Source organism: Apaloderma vittatum, unplaced genomic scaffold, assembly GCF_000703405.1.
Source record: "Apaloderma vittatum isolate BGI_N311 unplaced genomic scaffold, ASM70340v1 scaffold35168, whole genome shotgun sequence".
In the NCBI taxonomy this organism is placed as follows: Eukaryota; Metazoa; Chordata; class Aves; order Trogoniformes; family Trogonidae; genus Apaloderma; species Apaloderma vittatum.
Genome location: NW_009730832.1, coordinates 1 through 17,670, shown reverse-complemented (window position 1 = coordinate 17,670; position 17,670 = coordinate 1). Strand labels below are relative to the sequence as shown.

The following is a 17,670-nucleotide window of genomic DNA, read 5'->3' as shown; positions in this document are numbered from 1 at the left end:
AAGTGTCTTTTCCACCTGGACTATTTTCTCTCTGCTGACTTGAAGAATAAATTTGTATTTGTATATGTTGTAAAAATAATAAATGGCTGAAGATGTTGACTCTTTTGCTTTTACCTTCCTGAACTGACAAAGTGCTTGCAAATGGCCCCCTTGGAATTTTTCAGCATTGAAATCACATCTGTATTTGCAAACACTTAACAACTAAACAGAAATACTTAAAAACTATGGGAATGGCAGCCTAAATAGACAGAAACACACACGTTACCATCAGTATTATGTAGACAGTTTTGTAATCTACATAGCAAAATAAGTCTTTTCTAATCCATTAACAGGTAGATGTCTATTCCAAAAATGTCTGTGCATTTATGTTTCACTACTGGAAAGTGAACTATCTAAGAACCATACACCAGGATAAAGGACTAGCTACCCTAGAGAAAAAGACATATTTTCTGATTATTGTAAGAAGACTTGAACACTGTAAAACATAAGTCTTTTCTAATCCATTAACAGGTAGATGTCTATTCCAAAAATGTCTGTGCATTTATGTTTCACTACTGGAAAGTGAACTATCTAAGAACCATACACCAGGATAAAGGACTAGCTACCCTAGAGAAAAAGACATATTTTTCTGATTATTGTAAGAAGACTTGAACGCTGTAAAACTTACAACATGCATCAATATCACATCATGGACTAAATGCCACAAAATGTATTAGCCAGCAGCCAGGGACAGGAACAGCCTACCACACTTCCCTGCAGAATGCAATTCACATCAACCCAATACTCACTTTTTAATTACTTCATGTATTTACTTACTTTTTGCAAAGCCAATATGCAAATGGATTCTAAAACAACCAGACAATAACTAATATTTGGGGAACGGGGAGAAAACTACTTCCAGGATTAAAAAAAGATATTTAAATTCTTACCTTGAATTTGTCCAGTACTCTCGATAGCAATTGTTTATTGAAGACACTGTAGCAGAGCATTCAACTGTGATGATAATTTAGAACTGGAATTCGGTAATCCCAGTTTGCCAATACCAGGATTCATCGGAGGGGGGAAAATTAAAAAAATGCCCCACCACATAAAAAAATCATTTCCAGATGAGGTAACTGATTATGAGACATTAGAAGAAAATCAGGAAAATTTGCAATACTTACTCCAAATCTCTCAGTATCTTAAACATGAAAGACATCGATATTATGTTACAATTTCCAAAATATTTATTAATTTATCAACACAACGCATTTGATTTCTCAGAAACACATATGTCTATATTCTGTTATAAAAATTAGAAAATATATAAACAAAAATGCTATAATGTATGGATGGTTGCAAACAATTTTAAAATGACCTGGGTTTGTCTCTTTTTGAATTATTCCTGCAACTGTTCACTGTGGTTCTCAAGTCCTGAGAACACGGGCTCAGTGGTTAAGTGGAGAGACCTTGTAACTCTGCGTGGAAAACTGCTGTTAAAATTGTCTTTGCGTTTCTATATTCAGAAGAAAACCTACTTGAATTCCTTTAATGAGTGGAAATTTCTTTCAGCCAACCTTTCTCCATAATTAAGAAGCCAGCTGAACATGACTGATAGACACAGTTACAAGGATGACTCCTTCAAGTGTTTAGCAAAATCCAAGGGTTTGTGAAGAACAGTCTCACTGACATGTTGTTGAAGCTGTTTGTTTAGCTCTTCATCTATAAATGAATCCACTTGTGAGAACGTATCCTGAAAATTAAAAAATATTACTTGCGTTACTGAACAAGGCCAGTATGTATTTTCTGTGCATAACTTTGAATTAGCAGTCTTGTTTCCCTCCTGTGCCACAGGTCATCTAGTCTAGACCTATGGAACAGGCAGCTCAGGCATATCTGGACAAATGTGATCCTCTCTTTAGTGGGGCACAGGGAGAGAAAACGCCGATGTGGAGCTTCTGTCAACAGCAGGGAGGTGGTGACAGGCAGTGGCAGCATGGCACACACAAATTACACATGGCAGAGAGGGTAAAACTTCGATAGTGCCAAAATTTGTTAATGAACCAAACTATCAGACAGTAGGCAAGACCCCAAGGTAGGTTGCCCAATAATGTCCAGTAATATAACGACCTACAGCCAGTCTGGTCTGTTATCTTCCTCTTCCTTTGTTTCGGCGACCTTAAAGAGCTTGGACATTTCCTTACTCAAGCCCTGCACAAACCTCTCTCCTATCTGCTGTTCCCACCCTTGTTCTGGCTGAGCTGCTAATCTAACGTTCTAGCAGGACAGACACATCAAAAAGTCAGTATAAAAGGACAGGATAAGTACATACAAATACATTTTCAGAAGATGCTTCTCTAAAATGGAAAAAAAAATTGTGCTCTCAAGCTTTAACTGACATTACAGAGTTAAAAATTGGAAGTACTAACAAGGTTAATAGGTTATAATGTTTTCATTAGGCAGCAAGAAAATTAATTATCACTTTTCAAAGGACATGTCATTCACTGAACATTTAATGGAGGTTGGCATCTGGAACACATCCAGTGCTGAGGATCTAAAAAGTGTTCACCCATATCTTCTCTTTATACATGAACTCTTTATTCCCTTCAGATTTACACTTTAAAGCTATAAAGTGACACTAATGGGATCAGTATCCTACATACTGAATCAAAGGCTCTGGAAATCCAGCTGTCCTGCCAACTACCCACACTGGGGAAAGAGCTCTGCGTTTTTATTACTGCTTTCTGAACGAGTATTAGTTTGTCATTACAGAAAAGGAACAAGAAATCTGCACTGAACTGCTGCAAAGTGCAAAAGGTAAGTAAAGTAAGAGCTTCTATCTTCGTCTTGCTACATTAAATGATGCTACTGAGGTGGAACTATTCATACAGCTTTTCTTCTTTATAGTCAGTGGTATCTTATGACAGTTTAAAAAAAAAAATTGACACAGAAGGTGCAGAAACCAGAAAGCCAAATTAAGTGTGCTAATTCCTGAGCACTGCACAGTGAGCCAGCAGATAGAGGTTATATTGGCATACCATGTGGTTAAAAAAGGACAAAGAGACATAAGCTGGTACCTTTCTTCTGGGCGTTACTGATGCAACAGGAGGATTGAAGGTCATTTCTCTCATACTGTATGCCTCAAAAAGTTCTCTAGCAGGCCTGTAGCAAAAACCACAGTGAAGGAAAAAATGGCATTAGATGTATTTTCAAATAATGTATCCCCAAACCAAGAGCAGCTTCTCTCACACACATGCCATTCAACCCCTCCACTGTGCTTCAAGAGAACTCCTCAGAGTAATGAGCATCACCTGGAAAAGATGGGAAGCCAACAGCTGGGAAACAATGCAAGCAAAAGTAAGTAAAATGTGTCTAAATACTCAGTTGCGGGCAGAAGAAATGGGAGACAGCAAAACCGTTCTGCTGGACTGCCAGAGCTCCAAGCAGTCACTGCTTGCCCTGTACATATTTGAAAAAGTTAAAATAAAATATGTGGATAGAAGTTTTCTAGCTGATACAATCTGCTAGAATTTCCAACAGTTCTTTACCAAAGGGTTTTATGAAAACTAAGCAGCCATGGGAGAGAACAGGGAAGACCATCACATGGGAAAAAAAACTGTTTAAAGAATAGGAAACAGAGGACAGGAGTCTATGACCAGTTTTTGCAATGTCAGGAAGAAACTATGGATTTCCACAAGGTCAGTGGCCAGGACCTGTGCTTTTTAACACAGAGATGAGCTGGAGAGTACAAAGTTATTTGTGGTAGTCAGAATGAGTTGCTTGCAAAGAAATGCAAATACAGTCTATGAGATAGTCAGTAAAATGGCAAATAAAATTTAGTGGGGAAAAAAAAATACAGCGAAAAGCAGCCTCAGCTTCACACAAAAACAATAGGCTCTGAGCTGACCGCTACCACTTAAGGAGAAAAATCTTCTTGTTATGACAGATACTTTCGTGGGCTTGTGACCTTAATGCTCTTTGGAGTTGAAAAGAATCAGAGAGCAGTATAGAAAACAGTTACATCAGCGTATAAATGCACAGATCATCCACATCTCAAATACTGCATCTAAGTCTCCTGAATTGGTAAAAGTTCAGGAACAGGCAACAAAGATGATGAGAAGTACGGAACGAATCCTGTCTGGGCCAGATCACTTCAGCCAGAAGAGATGCCAGACAGAGGAACAATATGATAGAGGTCTACCAAGTCACAGGAGGCACAGAAAAAGCCCATTAGAGCAGACAGCTCATCTCACCTCCCAGAGCAAGAACCAGGGACTTGTTACATGCCACATGCTGGCACTAGGTCCAAAACAAATGAAGGTAAGTCTTAATGTAACAAGCTGTGGACTCACGGAACCCTTACCAAGCAATGCTGTATTTGCAAAATGTGTGCTTTGGTTCAAGGGACACGGAACAGTTTTGAGAAGAATTCCATGAAGAGGTACTAAACAGAGACTGCTATCAGGTTCAGGAAATCCACCAGGCTCAAACCTGCCAGAGGCTAGGACACTGCTCAGGGCATGTGTCTTACAGGCTTGCTTACCCTGCTTTTACTCTTCCTGAGGCACCTGCTTTCAGCCAGTGCTGAAGACAGGACACGGAATCAGATCCTTAGTCAGAACCAGGATGGCTGTTCCTCTGTTTTAACGGGCTATGAAACTTATCCTGCAGCTTGGTACACTGGACAACCACGGTTCAGTGACCCTAATCCATATTCAGATCAGGGCTGCTACTGAGGAAATGCAGATACTTTGCTCCCGTGGGAAGAAAGCACATTGCACTTCGAGATTTTTACCCTTGTCACTGCCTGGCAATAAGCCTCAAAAGAAAAAGAAAAAGGAAAAAAAAAAAACAGAAAAAGGCAGCCAACATTCTGTACTGGCAGAAGAATAAAGAAAGGGAGTTTGAAGAACAGAATCTTTTAATTTTATGGATAATTATTTTTAGAGATTCTTTTAATAAGGCATGAGCATCAGCTTCCTTTCAGGGCACTATTTTTAATAACGGAACTCTTTCATAACTCACCTTTGGCTCAAATCAAGTGGAAGAGCTCCTGAGCCTTCAGTTGGAGCTCCGGCAATAAGGTGAGCTGCAAATTTCTGCACTGTTGGATGATAGTGTCTCTGAAAGAAAGGAAGAAAAAAGGTAGTTGACTGAGGGATAAGGGATACTGTATTTACCTATGGATTCTTGTGTTTATTTCCATTTCAGTAAGATGAAAAGTTCTGCTTTTGGTTTAGATAGAGAAACTGAGCACCCCAAAATCTGTCTGGTTTGGGGGTTAGGAATAAGAACAGCCAGTCATACGTTTATTCACTAGTTTGTCATGCTGTGAGCAGAATTCTCCATAATTAATCTAACTCCTGCTCCCAGAAGACAGGAACTCTAAATCCTAGCTGGGATGACAGATCAAGGGGTCAACTTCTCCCCAGAAAAGGTCTGGACTGCAAGGGAACTTTACAGATCGAAAAAGCCTCCAAAAGAGTTTTATGAAGCAACCTGCAGTTAAGATCCAGTGTGGTACCACCATACGCAATCTCTAACATCTCCTTTCAAGCTCATTCCTTCCTTGTACCACTGTGCTGCTCTTCCTCTTTGTAAGGAATAGGCTCACATGGGCTAGATTTTGTTCATAACCCTGAAGACCTCTGTTCCCTATTTGTGTAAAGCACATAAACATTTAATCATAGAATGGCCTAAGCTAGAAGGGACCTTAGAGATCATTTTAATCCAGCCTCCCTGCCTCCAAGGACACCTCCTGTCAACTAGATCAGGCAACATATGGGGACCCAACGGGAATCGAACCCGCGGCCTTAGCGTTGTTAGCACTATGCTCAACTGACTGAGCTAACCGGCCCCCTGTTTAGCAGCTATTTGCTGCTGACTTCTACTTCCCAAATCACTCAGCTACTCACTAACCTGCAGTAAATGCAGCTCCCACAGAGCTGTGTTCTGAGCGTTGCAATGCTCTGGTTCCTCTAGTTCTGGGAGATAGACTCCACTGCCTTGAGATTCGTTGTCTAGTAAGAGGTCCATCTTTGGGAATGTCTACAACACATAAACCAAGACTGACTTGCTTATATGACACATGCAGTTGTAACATGTTTAAGGTCAGGATTCATTCCACATGATTCAGTCTCAGTAGCATGTAAGGATACTCCGCTTTCAAGATTTTTGCTTAAGATGCTTCAAAATATTTTGTATTAAATCGATTTGTCTAAAAAAACCCCTTAAGCAGCAAGCTAAAAATTCAAACAAGTAAAACTTACTTGCATGAATACCCTGTTTGTCGCCAAGATCCCAACACTGGAGTTCGGAAGCACATGAAGAGCGAGCGTGGAAAGTCGCTTTAGGAAAGCAAGAGCTCGTTGCTGGGAAACTTGCTTCCTCCGCTTGGCAAACATAACGTCCAGGCACTGGAGCACAATCTCTACGTCATCGTTGGTGCCACCTCAAAAGCAGAAATTCATGCAAAGAGTAAATAACCATTCTGAGGAACAGCCAGGTAAGTACTCTGTCATCAACTATACACAGGGACCTGAGAAACAGCACAAAAGCAAAGAGGTTCAAACACAGCACTAATGCGAAACAGGCATAAGCATCCATTCTTGTTTGGTAAAAAAAAGTCCAGCTTTGAACAAATAAAAAAGTATCACTGCTCCTGTGCCCCTTTCTAAGAAAATATTTGTTCCATCAAATTCATTGGAATCAGCTAGTGTTTTAACCAAAGTGCAGTCATTATATCATCTCTTATAAATTGTTAAATGGTGCAAAGGTTTAGCCTTCTACAAATCCAGAACTGTAGAATGTTTTTTCTCGATCTTTCTTCCTTAGTGAATATACATTTGTGAAGTTAATTTAAAATGTTAATTTCAAACTTCATAAATATCTTTCTTCATCAGAATTATTAGAAAACTAGAATGTCAGAATTACAAAAATCAGAAAGACAAAGCAGAAGATTTTAGAAAACAATTAGAGAAAAACTAGAAAATTTTTAATTGCCAATGAAAGGAACAATTGTAAGAAGACAAAAAATTTAAAGTGAAGACAGGATAAATGCTTATCCAAGATCACATACTCAGCATTCGCTAACGAAATGGCATGATTAGAACCTGTTATGTATTATGATAATATTTCTAGTATTTGTAGTGCAGTAGTGCAATGTGCAACTTGAGAAAAAAGTACATTAAACCAGACAGACAATAACATTTTCAGAACTCAGATGTCTTAAAGCAACTGTAGTTTATTTACATGATACTAAGGCTATGATACCAAGCAAGCAAAATAAACATTATCTAGGTAAACACTGAAAACAAAAAATCTGGAGTTACCTGCATGTAGGCTGAAAAGTGTCTTGTAAAGGTGCGTGTAGAATTTCATTGGATCAATGTTGAGAACATCACCTGTTAACATAATCACAAATAAATACATTTACTCCATTAATTTATCAGACAATATATAAACAGAAGTTTGGTTTTAATGATTTCTTACCTTGACCAGACAGTATATGAAAAGCACTGAGAACACAATGAAGACTCTCACGATAGCTTAAACCCTAAGAATACAAAACTGATTAAGTACCCAAAAGAACGTAATTTTAGGGAAGCTGTAATAAAAGTAAGCTCAACTTACCCCAGATGCAATAAGAGAATGAAGGACAATCACTAGGTCATCAAAAAATTCCACATTTATGAGATGAGCAAACCTTGAATCAAAGATATTTTTATTTTTAAGCTACAGACAATACTTTCAAACTCATTTTGAAGTATTTTGAATTGCCTGAACCCACACCTTAAAAGCAAAGCCAAATCAAATGCTAAACATCTATTATTTTCACCTAGATTTATGATTTAACCCCCAACTGCTAATCACAGCTTCCCTAAAGCACTAGAGATGTGCTCCTGCTTTTCAGAAAGTCATCAGACAAAATAATGGAATCACATCCCACCCTGCTGGGTTTGCATCACATCAATTCTATTGTGGGAAATTTCACATCACATTGAAATGTTTTTTGAAGTAGGTGAAAACTTCAGCAGAGAAATAAAGAATTTCAAGAAATTTGTCAGGGACTGTCTTCTCTCACTGCTTATAAATGCCTTTTGAAGTCAACCCCCCCTTAAGTGCTTTACATCTTTTCTAATACACACAAAAGGTGGATTCAGTTCTTACTTTGCAAGGCCTTCTAGCACAGCTGGCAACAGTGGAGACTTCTGAGCTTTCTTCAAGATTCTGAAGTAAGTTACAAATACAATATTCAATGTCTCTGTGTGCTGAAGGAAAGAAAAAGAAGTGAAATATTTAAGCACAGAAAATAGACGTTTCTAGTTAAACTCAACTGAAAATGCTTCTCTCTGTCCAAGCCTGCACTCAGGCTTTCCAGACGGGTCCTAGCACTGCCAGCTCTGTTCTGCTGCTGCTCAAGAGCCAAAGGTCCTGCTCCCTCACCCCCCCGCACCCTCCAGGCTAAACAGCCTCTCTTCCCCTCGGTCCCTGCTAGCCACGTTCCATTTCAGCCAGGAGGCTGGTAACAGCCATTCCATGGTCTCCTGTGGAGCAAGGCACCTGACGACATAAGGCAACGGGTCCAAAGCCCTTAAGCCGGCTTTCCTGGGTAAACCGAGAGGGCCTGGTTTACTAAAACCTAGACCTCTGGCTCAGGCAAAATGTTTGTAAGCTGCCAGCGTTACTGAGAGGTGTTAAATGCCGACACGATTGGACAGGGTGGGAGACACTTGGTTGCAAAAACGTTAGGAGCTGCTGCTTTTCAAAAATAGGAAAATAATCTCTATATTACTTACCAGTTTCAGTTTTTTTTCTTTACTTTCTGATGCTTCTGCTTCCAAGAGTTCTCGTTCCAGCTTCTCTTCTGCTTTCTTCCACTGAAAATACAGAGTTGATTTTAAGACAACAGATTAGATGTTTCTGACCAGTCTGGCTAGCCAGTTTCCAAAGATACCCAGAGAACAATTATTCCATGCTTGGCGAGTTGCTTAAGTCGCCCCGTGACGGTGCAGGGTAACCAGCTTAGATATATTCCTTCCTATCAGAAATCAGAAAATGAAAGTCATTGTCAACACCAGAAAGAGAAAAATAAATGAAAAATAATTGAATTCCCTGTAGAACCTCATAAATATTCAAGTGCAACGCAAACTTTCCCTGATGCCCAGAGTTAACACTGGCAACGCATGTGCAATTTCTATTGCTAGAACAGTCACTGAAGCAGAGCACGTGAAAGCACACGTCATACCTTTCTTTGCATTCTTGAAAGATTTTTTCTTTTCTCTTTGTAGGTCATGAACTTTTTTTTTGGTGCAATATCTTCGGAATCTTTTTGTAATTCTACTTCCTTAATTCGTAAGTGAAGAAATACTTTTAATACCTATTGTAAAATAAAATAAATACAATGAAAGGAGATCCACAACAGAGGTATGGAGGGTAAGAAATCCTGAATTCCATTCTAGCTAGTGGGCTTTGCTGGTCAAAAATTGTTCTGTTTGCTCCCTTCCTGCTCCTTAACATCCATCTCTCATCTCTGCTCAGTTCCTTCCTCAGCACCATCCGTTTCTCTCCATTCCTCCACTTGACTCTCACTTCAAGTCTCCCTGCCTGACTTCACCCATGTCTCTGTGGGATCTGATCTCCTCCTCCCATTCCCCTTCCCTTGCCCCATATCCCTCTAAACCTCTGGTTCAGCCAAATAAGCTGCCTGTGCTCTGACAAAGTGAGGAAATCCTGCTTGTCTGTAGCCAGAAGCTGCAATAACTTTCAGATTATTTTTTAAACCACTGACAGAAGAAAATTCTGTAGTACAACAAGTCTCTTACCTCAGGTCTGACATCATAATTTCTACCCCTTACAAGGCCAGAAATGACCTTAACTACACCAAGTGAAGCAGAGCCCAGTTTGTCCTGTTTAAAGAGTTTCTTAACTGCCTCACAGCAGAGTTGAGAAATCTGAAAAGGGAATTCAAATAAATTCTGTAAAGCCAGGTCTGCAACAACAGCTAACAGGTAATACTGATGGCATTTACTGATTAGAAAGTGGACACACTCTGTAACAGAGAAAAAAACTATGGCCGCAAGATCTGGATATTGTGGAATAAAGCTCAGAAACAGATTATTTTTCATTTTTTCTTTCCCCAGTCAGAAAAATCACCTACCATTTTTGATGTGTCGTTCATAAGCGGAACAATGAGCACAATAATGTTATTGTGGAAGTTAAAGTGGGGTAGGGCCACCAGCAGCTCACACAGACACTTCACTGCTATCTCTGCCAGACCTTTATATGCTTTTAATGAGATGACATTGCTTTTCTTCAACTTCCTTTGTTTCCAATCTGCACAAAATATTGAGTGATTACTGTTCAGGATGCAGGGCAACTTTGAAGCATTCACATTTTCAGTTGCTGCAGGCATTCTCCTGCATACCTCTTGCACGTACTATTTCAAAGACAGCAGGCAGCATCCAACCAGAGGAGGCAAAGTGTGATGCCGCAAACAATTTTGCACTTACTACAAAAAATAGGAAGTGTTGGCTGTACCTTTAATAGTTTGTTCCAGATTTTCCAAGTAAAATTTATACTGGCTTACAAGGCCTTCTTCAAATTCTCTCAGTTTCTGAGTTTCTTTTTTAACCTGTAAACATAATACTAATGAGATTTTATCTGCAGAGCTAAATCCTGAAATTAGTCAATGGTGAAAAAAAAAAAAGAAGTTTTAAAACAAATATCAGATATCTAAGTAGTTTCTTCTTCTAGACAGACATTCCTAGAAATGTATTAAAAATAAAGTACTTCTACATATTCCTAGACATGTTCTTGTGCTCAGAGAGTCTTTTCCAACTACACCTATTTCATTTATAGAGAACGAAGTGAAATTCTCAACTGGATGTTTATTTTAAAGCCATGACTTTAAAATGCACTACCTATATTCAAGAAACAAAAGAATTGGTTAAAAAAAAACTCCAGAAAGCAAGTTACTCTGCATTTGTTCAGCAAAGTTCAAAGGAATCTGTGCCAGTTAGGTGACAATGTTGCCGAATTTGTTTCTTTTTTAGTTCCCTTCCCTTTACAATGAAAGTCACCGAGGTTTGGTATACTACTGCCATATACTACTCCCTCCATTACCACCACCATATCACCTATTATTGAAAGAAGTATGTTAGAATTCAAGGTTCAAAACAAAGGCTTCTGCCCCTGAAAGTGCCATTTTCAGAACTTCCTCAAGTACTTCTGCATTTGTGACCCTTTGCTCAAAAATATGAATTCATATTAAACCAAGCATTGCTTCAAAAAATCTGACCTACTTAAAACACTTATAAAGAAATTTGGTATTTCACCTTGGTAGCCTTTTCTGCTTCAGTCAGAGGACGAATTTTGTAAGAAGGCACAATATCTTTGAAAACCTCCATCAAAGAAACCATGACCAGCTTCCGAACAATCACGGCCACATTAGGATCCTGTTCCATCAGCATAGCACGCAGCTCCTTCAACTTTTTGATCTGATTAAGAAAAGAGGCAAAGTCAGCCGAAGATCACCCACAAAACAATGCACAAGCGCAACGTACATTTCAGCAAAGTTTTGCCACAAGAAATGTGCCTCACTTTTAAATACTAGAAAGATAAAACCATTAACTCAGCAGCTCGTCAGACTCTACTTAGCACTGCATGAAGCAGAAACACAAGTTAGATATCTCAACATATTTCTTCTTGGGAATGTTCAAACAATCCTGCTATTACAAACTTACATGGAATAAGAACTATCAGACACAACTCTGAAATCAGAGCTTAAGAAAAGGTCATGCTTAAGGAGAAAAGCAGTTTGGACAGGAAATACCACAGACAGCATTGTTCCTAAAACCACGAGTATTCAGAGGCATAAATCACTCCTGAACGGAGCAAACATAAGAACCTGGATCTTCATCTGATTCAAATACTTTGTATCCATCTATGGCAGCAGTTTCACTGTTTGCCACCACCTTAGAAGTGATATAGCACCGATCTTTTTCCTTTTTCTATACACACATTATTCTGCTTTTGCTATTTTTTGGTAACCACAAATCTTCATTTGTTGACATTTACTGACTGTGGAACGCAAACACACATAGGCATGCGCTGGATAAATGCTACCTACGTTGTTGTCTGGCTCGGAGAGAATGGCAGCTGCCAAGGCAGCGATGTGCATCTTCCTTTCCTGCAGCTTTTGTCTCCTTTGGGCAGCCATCTCCTCAGGAGTGAGAACAGGCAGGTGTTCCTCATGAAAGTCTAGCACAAGGTGTAAGAGTTAGAACAGAGGGTCACTAGGGAAGCTGCTTAACCAACACTGTACTGCAGACTACGGTCCTAGATGCTGCGTTTCAGATGGGTACTGCAATAACTCCCCCTGAGGGTAACACGTGTAGTTCCACGGCAAAAGAGGCTTTAAGAATGACCTTGCTAGAGCTTATATTAACCCAGAGATTAATTTCTGCTACAAAAATCTTATGCTTGCAAAAAGAAATAGGCCAAACGTTTTTGAATCTGCGAATGGTATTCCCTCTGCACAGTGGGAACGTATAAACTCGTATGACCCCAACTGTGCCAAAAAACTGCAGTGCTCTGCAATTTGCAGCAAATTATTCCGCATTCACTTTTTCTTCTAAAAATACAGTTGTTTTTACTTGTGTTTTCTGAGCATTGTTTTGCTACAAGTACATCCTTCCTCAACTTCAGATTACATTTAGAGAAAAATTACTCCGAAGTGGTAGAGTTACAGCTGCAACTGTTTGTTAAATATGACTCCTAACAGGATAGCAAACTGCAAATCAAATCCGAATTTCCTGGTATTCTGATGTTTTAAGTAAAATGTTTCAAAGACAGATGCTCAAAAGACTAAACAAGTCTGTGCTCTGAATTCATTTCAAAATTACCTCAGAGCAACCAAACTAGAACCACAGCTACATTCTTTAAGTAAGACCAAGACTTCCCTTCTCACTTGCAAAGATGACACAACTGATACAAGGAACTTCACACAAACATCAGTTCCAGGTGAGAATCAAAATAATTTTAAAGAGAGATTCTGAAGCCAGCTGCTCCCCAGGTCCTGGGATCTTAACAGCTAAGCAAGCAAGCGCTGAATCACCGTTATGCTTTGGGGGCAACCTGGTAATGAACATACTCAAAACCACCCTAAACAAAATACACTTAAATTACAAACTTCCTTAGGGAAGAGCAAAGTACTGTTCAGAAATGTTAGCGATTTGGGAAAAAAACCCACAAAAACACCAAAAAGCAAACATGTTTTACTACCTTCTGCTTCCTCCATTTCTTCTGTATCCTCTTCTTCATCCTCTGCAGTATTAAGAACTGCAAAAACAGAGTGTCTAGTAATGTAACAAGCATGTAATAAACATTGTGGAATTTTAAAAGAATAAATTATATACATCTTGGCTACTACACCACTTCAGAAATCTGTGTCTCACCTGGCTTTTCCATAGTTTGGGGAATAATGCCACCCTTGTCTTTGATGGGGAGCAGATGGATGAGTTCTTTTTCTGGCTCAGTCTGCATGCGCCTTGGCACCTTCTCATATTTGTCAATCACGCTTTCATGTTTTCGTTTCTTGACATGAACAGGTTCACTGAAAAATATAAAGCAAACTAAATGAATTAGCCATTTAATTAGGCAAGAACCATGCATGACAGTACACTAGCAAGACTTAATGTCTGCACTTAGAAAAATAAATAATGGTTGATCTTATCAAGTTGAAAAATAAACAATGGTTGATCTTATTGGGTGTGTTCACCATTGGCGGCACCAGTCACCGCTCAGTTCATTAATGTTAATGTGTATCTGTACAGGACCTTGGAATTCAGGACAATACAGTGCTTTCTACCTCCTTTCTACAGGAAACTAAATGTGAAATTAGCAAAGATAAAATTAGATTTAGTTAATCTCGCAGGTCAGCCAACTTCATGAATTTTGGAAAGTTGGCATATGAGTGTAAGCACACACACGTACAAAATGCTTGCATTGATTTTGAATTTACGAAAAAAAATTAGTTGAATGGTGTAACCACTTGTAGTACAGGCAGACTATGAAGTGTGTTATCTGTTTATCTTAAAAAAACTAAAACCCAGGGATCAAGAATTGAAACCACATGGTCTGTCTTACAACAGGAACATGCTTTTGCTCCTGGACATGTGAAGGACTCTGAAAGCCCTGGGCTCGGAGCCTGCTAAGCTTCAGAAAGTAAAAATCACTTGTATGAGAAGTAGTTTTATATCCCAGAGTCTACCCAGATTCCCTGAACAACGCACAGTCACTCCCGTAAGGGCAGTGCATCAGCCTCAGACCTTCCCCATGTACCCAAATCTGACCCAATGAGCACAGAGTGACCTGCTGAGCATGAGGAAAATAAAGCTGCTGTGAAAACAAGGGAAATTCTGGGTCATGCCGGACATCTGGAAACCCTAGTACTAGCTGGTGGGTTTGAGCTGGCACCACTCCTGTTTATGCAGCAGTAAGGGGCTTGGGGACCTTTCAAAGTAAGGCAACAGTGAACAAATCAGGTGAAGCCTGTAAAAGCAAGCATCCTTCAGAAATGTGATTTCAGCCTTAAAATACTAAAGATTTTGCAAGACACAGATTTTTCAGCCCAGCCTGTCTCTCACTTAGGCCAGAGTGCTGTTTTTATCTGCCTTCCTGGGGCTGTGCTGCCTCACCACAGGAGCAAGTGCCCTGGAAGGGCTGGGACTCACTGAAAAGCTAACCCTGAGCAGCCCCGCCATGAAGGGCTCCAGCAGCACGCAGCAAGTGGGGCGAGGATCCTCTCACTGGACAAACAGTCACAAAGATGTCCCACAGCCTCGCTCTCCCCTACTGCTCCTCAACCTCCTCGGTGATGCTTCATCACGACGTGACAATGAGTAAGTCAGTCATATTTTTGTTTATTTATCCCTGCTTCATGTTGATTTTTACCACTACTACTATCACCCTTCTACTCTGCTCACTAGAAAAGCCCCCTCTCCAAGGGTCACAGGAATAACGCAGCACTGTGTACCACCCCTTCACGGGATATGCTCCCAACCCGCACATACATAAAAGAACATATTTAGTCTGTGCCAGTATGAACAAGTACTTTATAACTGAGGTAATGTTTAACAAGTTATTAAGAATTACACCTTATCAGAGTAAAGCAAATTAAGAAGACAAATTCTCCAGTTTAAGGGAACACTATGAAAGGAGCTAAGAGCTGGTAACAGTAAATCAGGTAAAAGAGCAACTGCTTCCATTGTGTTTTTCCACCATTCTTAAAATGCCTTGTCATAACAAATGCAAGACACATAGAACCTTATTTGCAAAGTGTCTCCAAATAAAAATGCACTATAAATTTGGAGTTTCGCAAGACTTTAAACTTATGTGACACCCGGTTATTTTGGTTCAAAGGGAAGGTTTAAAGTAAAATTCTTTTAATTTAAGAACTTGCAATGTGGCTATAAAACACCACATGGTAGAGTACGGCACAACTGCAGTTTTGGAAATGAAAAGCCATTTACTACTTTCCGTAGAAACTAGACTAAATTATTAATTAGTAACTATAAGCAGCATTATAATTCATACTGGAATCAACAACAACAACAAAAAAAAGCTAGAAGAAATGCTCACTCTTCTTGAAAACAGTAAAAAATGCTTTTTGATCATGTCAACATTTAGTCTGAAACAACTGCTTCAGAAGTAAAGCGAACTTTATAGGGAAAATTAAAACCATGCTAATGCAGCTAGGCATACGAGTCTTTTCATATTTATCAAAAATGGCAAGTTAAGATTTAACTTGACTACTCTGTAGAAGTGTATTTGTAAAGACTTACAGTTCTACACCTAGGAGCACTATCCTTCTGTTAATTTCATTGTGAACTCTACCTTGCTTCAGCAAAATAGTAAAGAATTTCCTGTACTAATATTTTGGTGTTGCATGTATTTACAGACATGGCTTCCAGAGCCCCTTTTTTTTTTAATACAAAACTTTGCAATGCAATATGGAAAGAACAGTGGCCCAAAGCCCAGGGAATGTCCTGAATACTCTATATAGAAAAAAAGACGCTGTATACAGATTAAAGGATTTCTTTGATTTTGAGGAATGCTCCTCATCTCACAGCCCAGGACCTCACAGGAAGGAAAACCGTGCAGCAACTGTGTCCTGAAGGTCAGGCAGAGCTGGTGAATGTATTGATACACATCGATACATTAATAGCGAATGCCCTGACAGACTAAGGAAACACTCAACTGGAACTGCAAAGAAACCCCAGACTGAAAGTGACCTTCTCAGGTACGCATCCCATTACATACTAATTACATACTAACCACACAAAGCTGAATTAGTACGAAAAGTAGACATCACACCACCACTCACTCAGAAGAAAGATCTCTGGTTAAAAAAGAAGCCTTTTGAGCCAAATCCTCCATTAATTGTAAGTCATCTTCATCCATCATGTCCAGAGGAAGAGCATCTTCTTCCTCTTCTTCCCATTTCTGAGCTGTTTTAGAAAACAATGTGTGCAGATTAAGATCCTGTACCTATAAAAACTTGAAAACCTAAGCCTGCCTGCATTTGTGAGATCATATTACAACTTATTTCAACCTAGAGCTCATCAACCCTCATGCATGTTTTGTGTTATCCCAGAAAATCGCCCCTTTACTGTGACATCCAATAATGACCAGAGCAAACACATTTCTACCATCTCCAACTGTCAGAACTTGTTGCCAGAATGGCTTTCATAACTCTTTTTTTCCTTTAAACAAGAACAGCAACTGTTTGTACACAGAAAATGAGATGTTTAACTTACATAATTTTACAACACGAAGCAGCAGGATATTTAGTAACCCTCTTACCTTTTCACCTAGAAAAATACCTCAGAGCAAACTCTTACCAACTTTTTTCTTGGATTCTTCCAGTGGAAAAGGTTTTTTAGAGATAGCATCTCTGACAGCTTCCCTTAGCTTCTTTTGTTCCTTTCGATACTTCCTAGCAGCACTCTGCTGTTTGTACTGTTTATTCTTTAATTTGTTGTCAAGTTTTATTTTACTAGTTCTCAGTAACTTTCGAAAGCTTGGAACTCGTTTGGTGTTTTTTCTCTAGGAAACAAACAGAAAACTACAAGTAACTGACATGTTCATAGCCTTTGTGAATTTTTTTTCTTTTGGTGAAAAAAACCCCAAAACTCCTTAAGTTCATATTTCTATCAGCGCTGAACAACATATTTCTTCCAAACAGTATCATCAGCCAGCTCCAAATTTACCCGGGTTGTTTTTAAGAAGACATCTGTGAAAAATGTTTTGCAGAAACACTGACAACTTCAGACACATGAACACAGTAAAGAGGTTGTTAAGGCACAGTTCTTTGCCCTGTGTGCTCCCAAACACTCTGTGGCCACTCTTCAGGATGCTCTCCTTGCCCAACACACGGTAAGTAAGGCACAAGGTACCTTAGGGTACCTTACAGTACCAGTGCAAGGTGGTAGCCTCAAGCAAATGTCACCCCTGTCCATGCTGAGCTTTGGAATCACAGAATCATAGAATGGGTTGGAAGGGGCTTCTAAAGGTTGTCTAGTCCAAACCCCCTGCAGGGAGCAGGGACAGATCAGATGAGGTTGGTCAGAGCCTCAACAAGCCTGACCCTGAATGCTTACAGGGATGGAGCCTCCACCACCTCTCTGG

At 39.5% G+C, this 17,670-nt stretch overlaps 1 protein-coding gene across 1 annotated transcript; it reads right to left on the bottom strand.

Moving 5' to 3' along the window:
* Positions 1-1,487: 1,487 nt before the first annotated feature.
* On the bottom strand, positions 1,488-17,088 carry NOC3L (nucleolar complex associated 3 homolog (S. cerevisiae); the record flags this gene model as incomplete). The annotated part of the gene is made up of 20 exons (XM_009874934.1): positions 1,488-1,732; positions 3,057-3,141; positions 5,005-5,102; positions 5,899-6,027; positions 6,249-6,430; positions 7,311-7,382; positions 7,471-7,534; positions 7,612-7,684; positions 8,149-8,249; positions 8,778-8,858; positions 9,227-9,358; positions 9,804-9,932; positions 10,139-10,314; positions 10,519-10,612; positions 11,316-11,477; positions 12,110-12,240; positions 13,264-13,320; positions 13,437-13,594; positions 16,367-16,490; positions 16,884-17,088. Coding segments are annotated over 20 exons (2,382 nt in total), but the record flags the coding sequence as incomplete, so codon positions are not given.
* Positions 17,089-17,670: the final 582 nt, after the last annotated feature.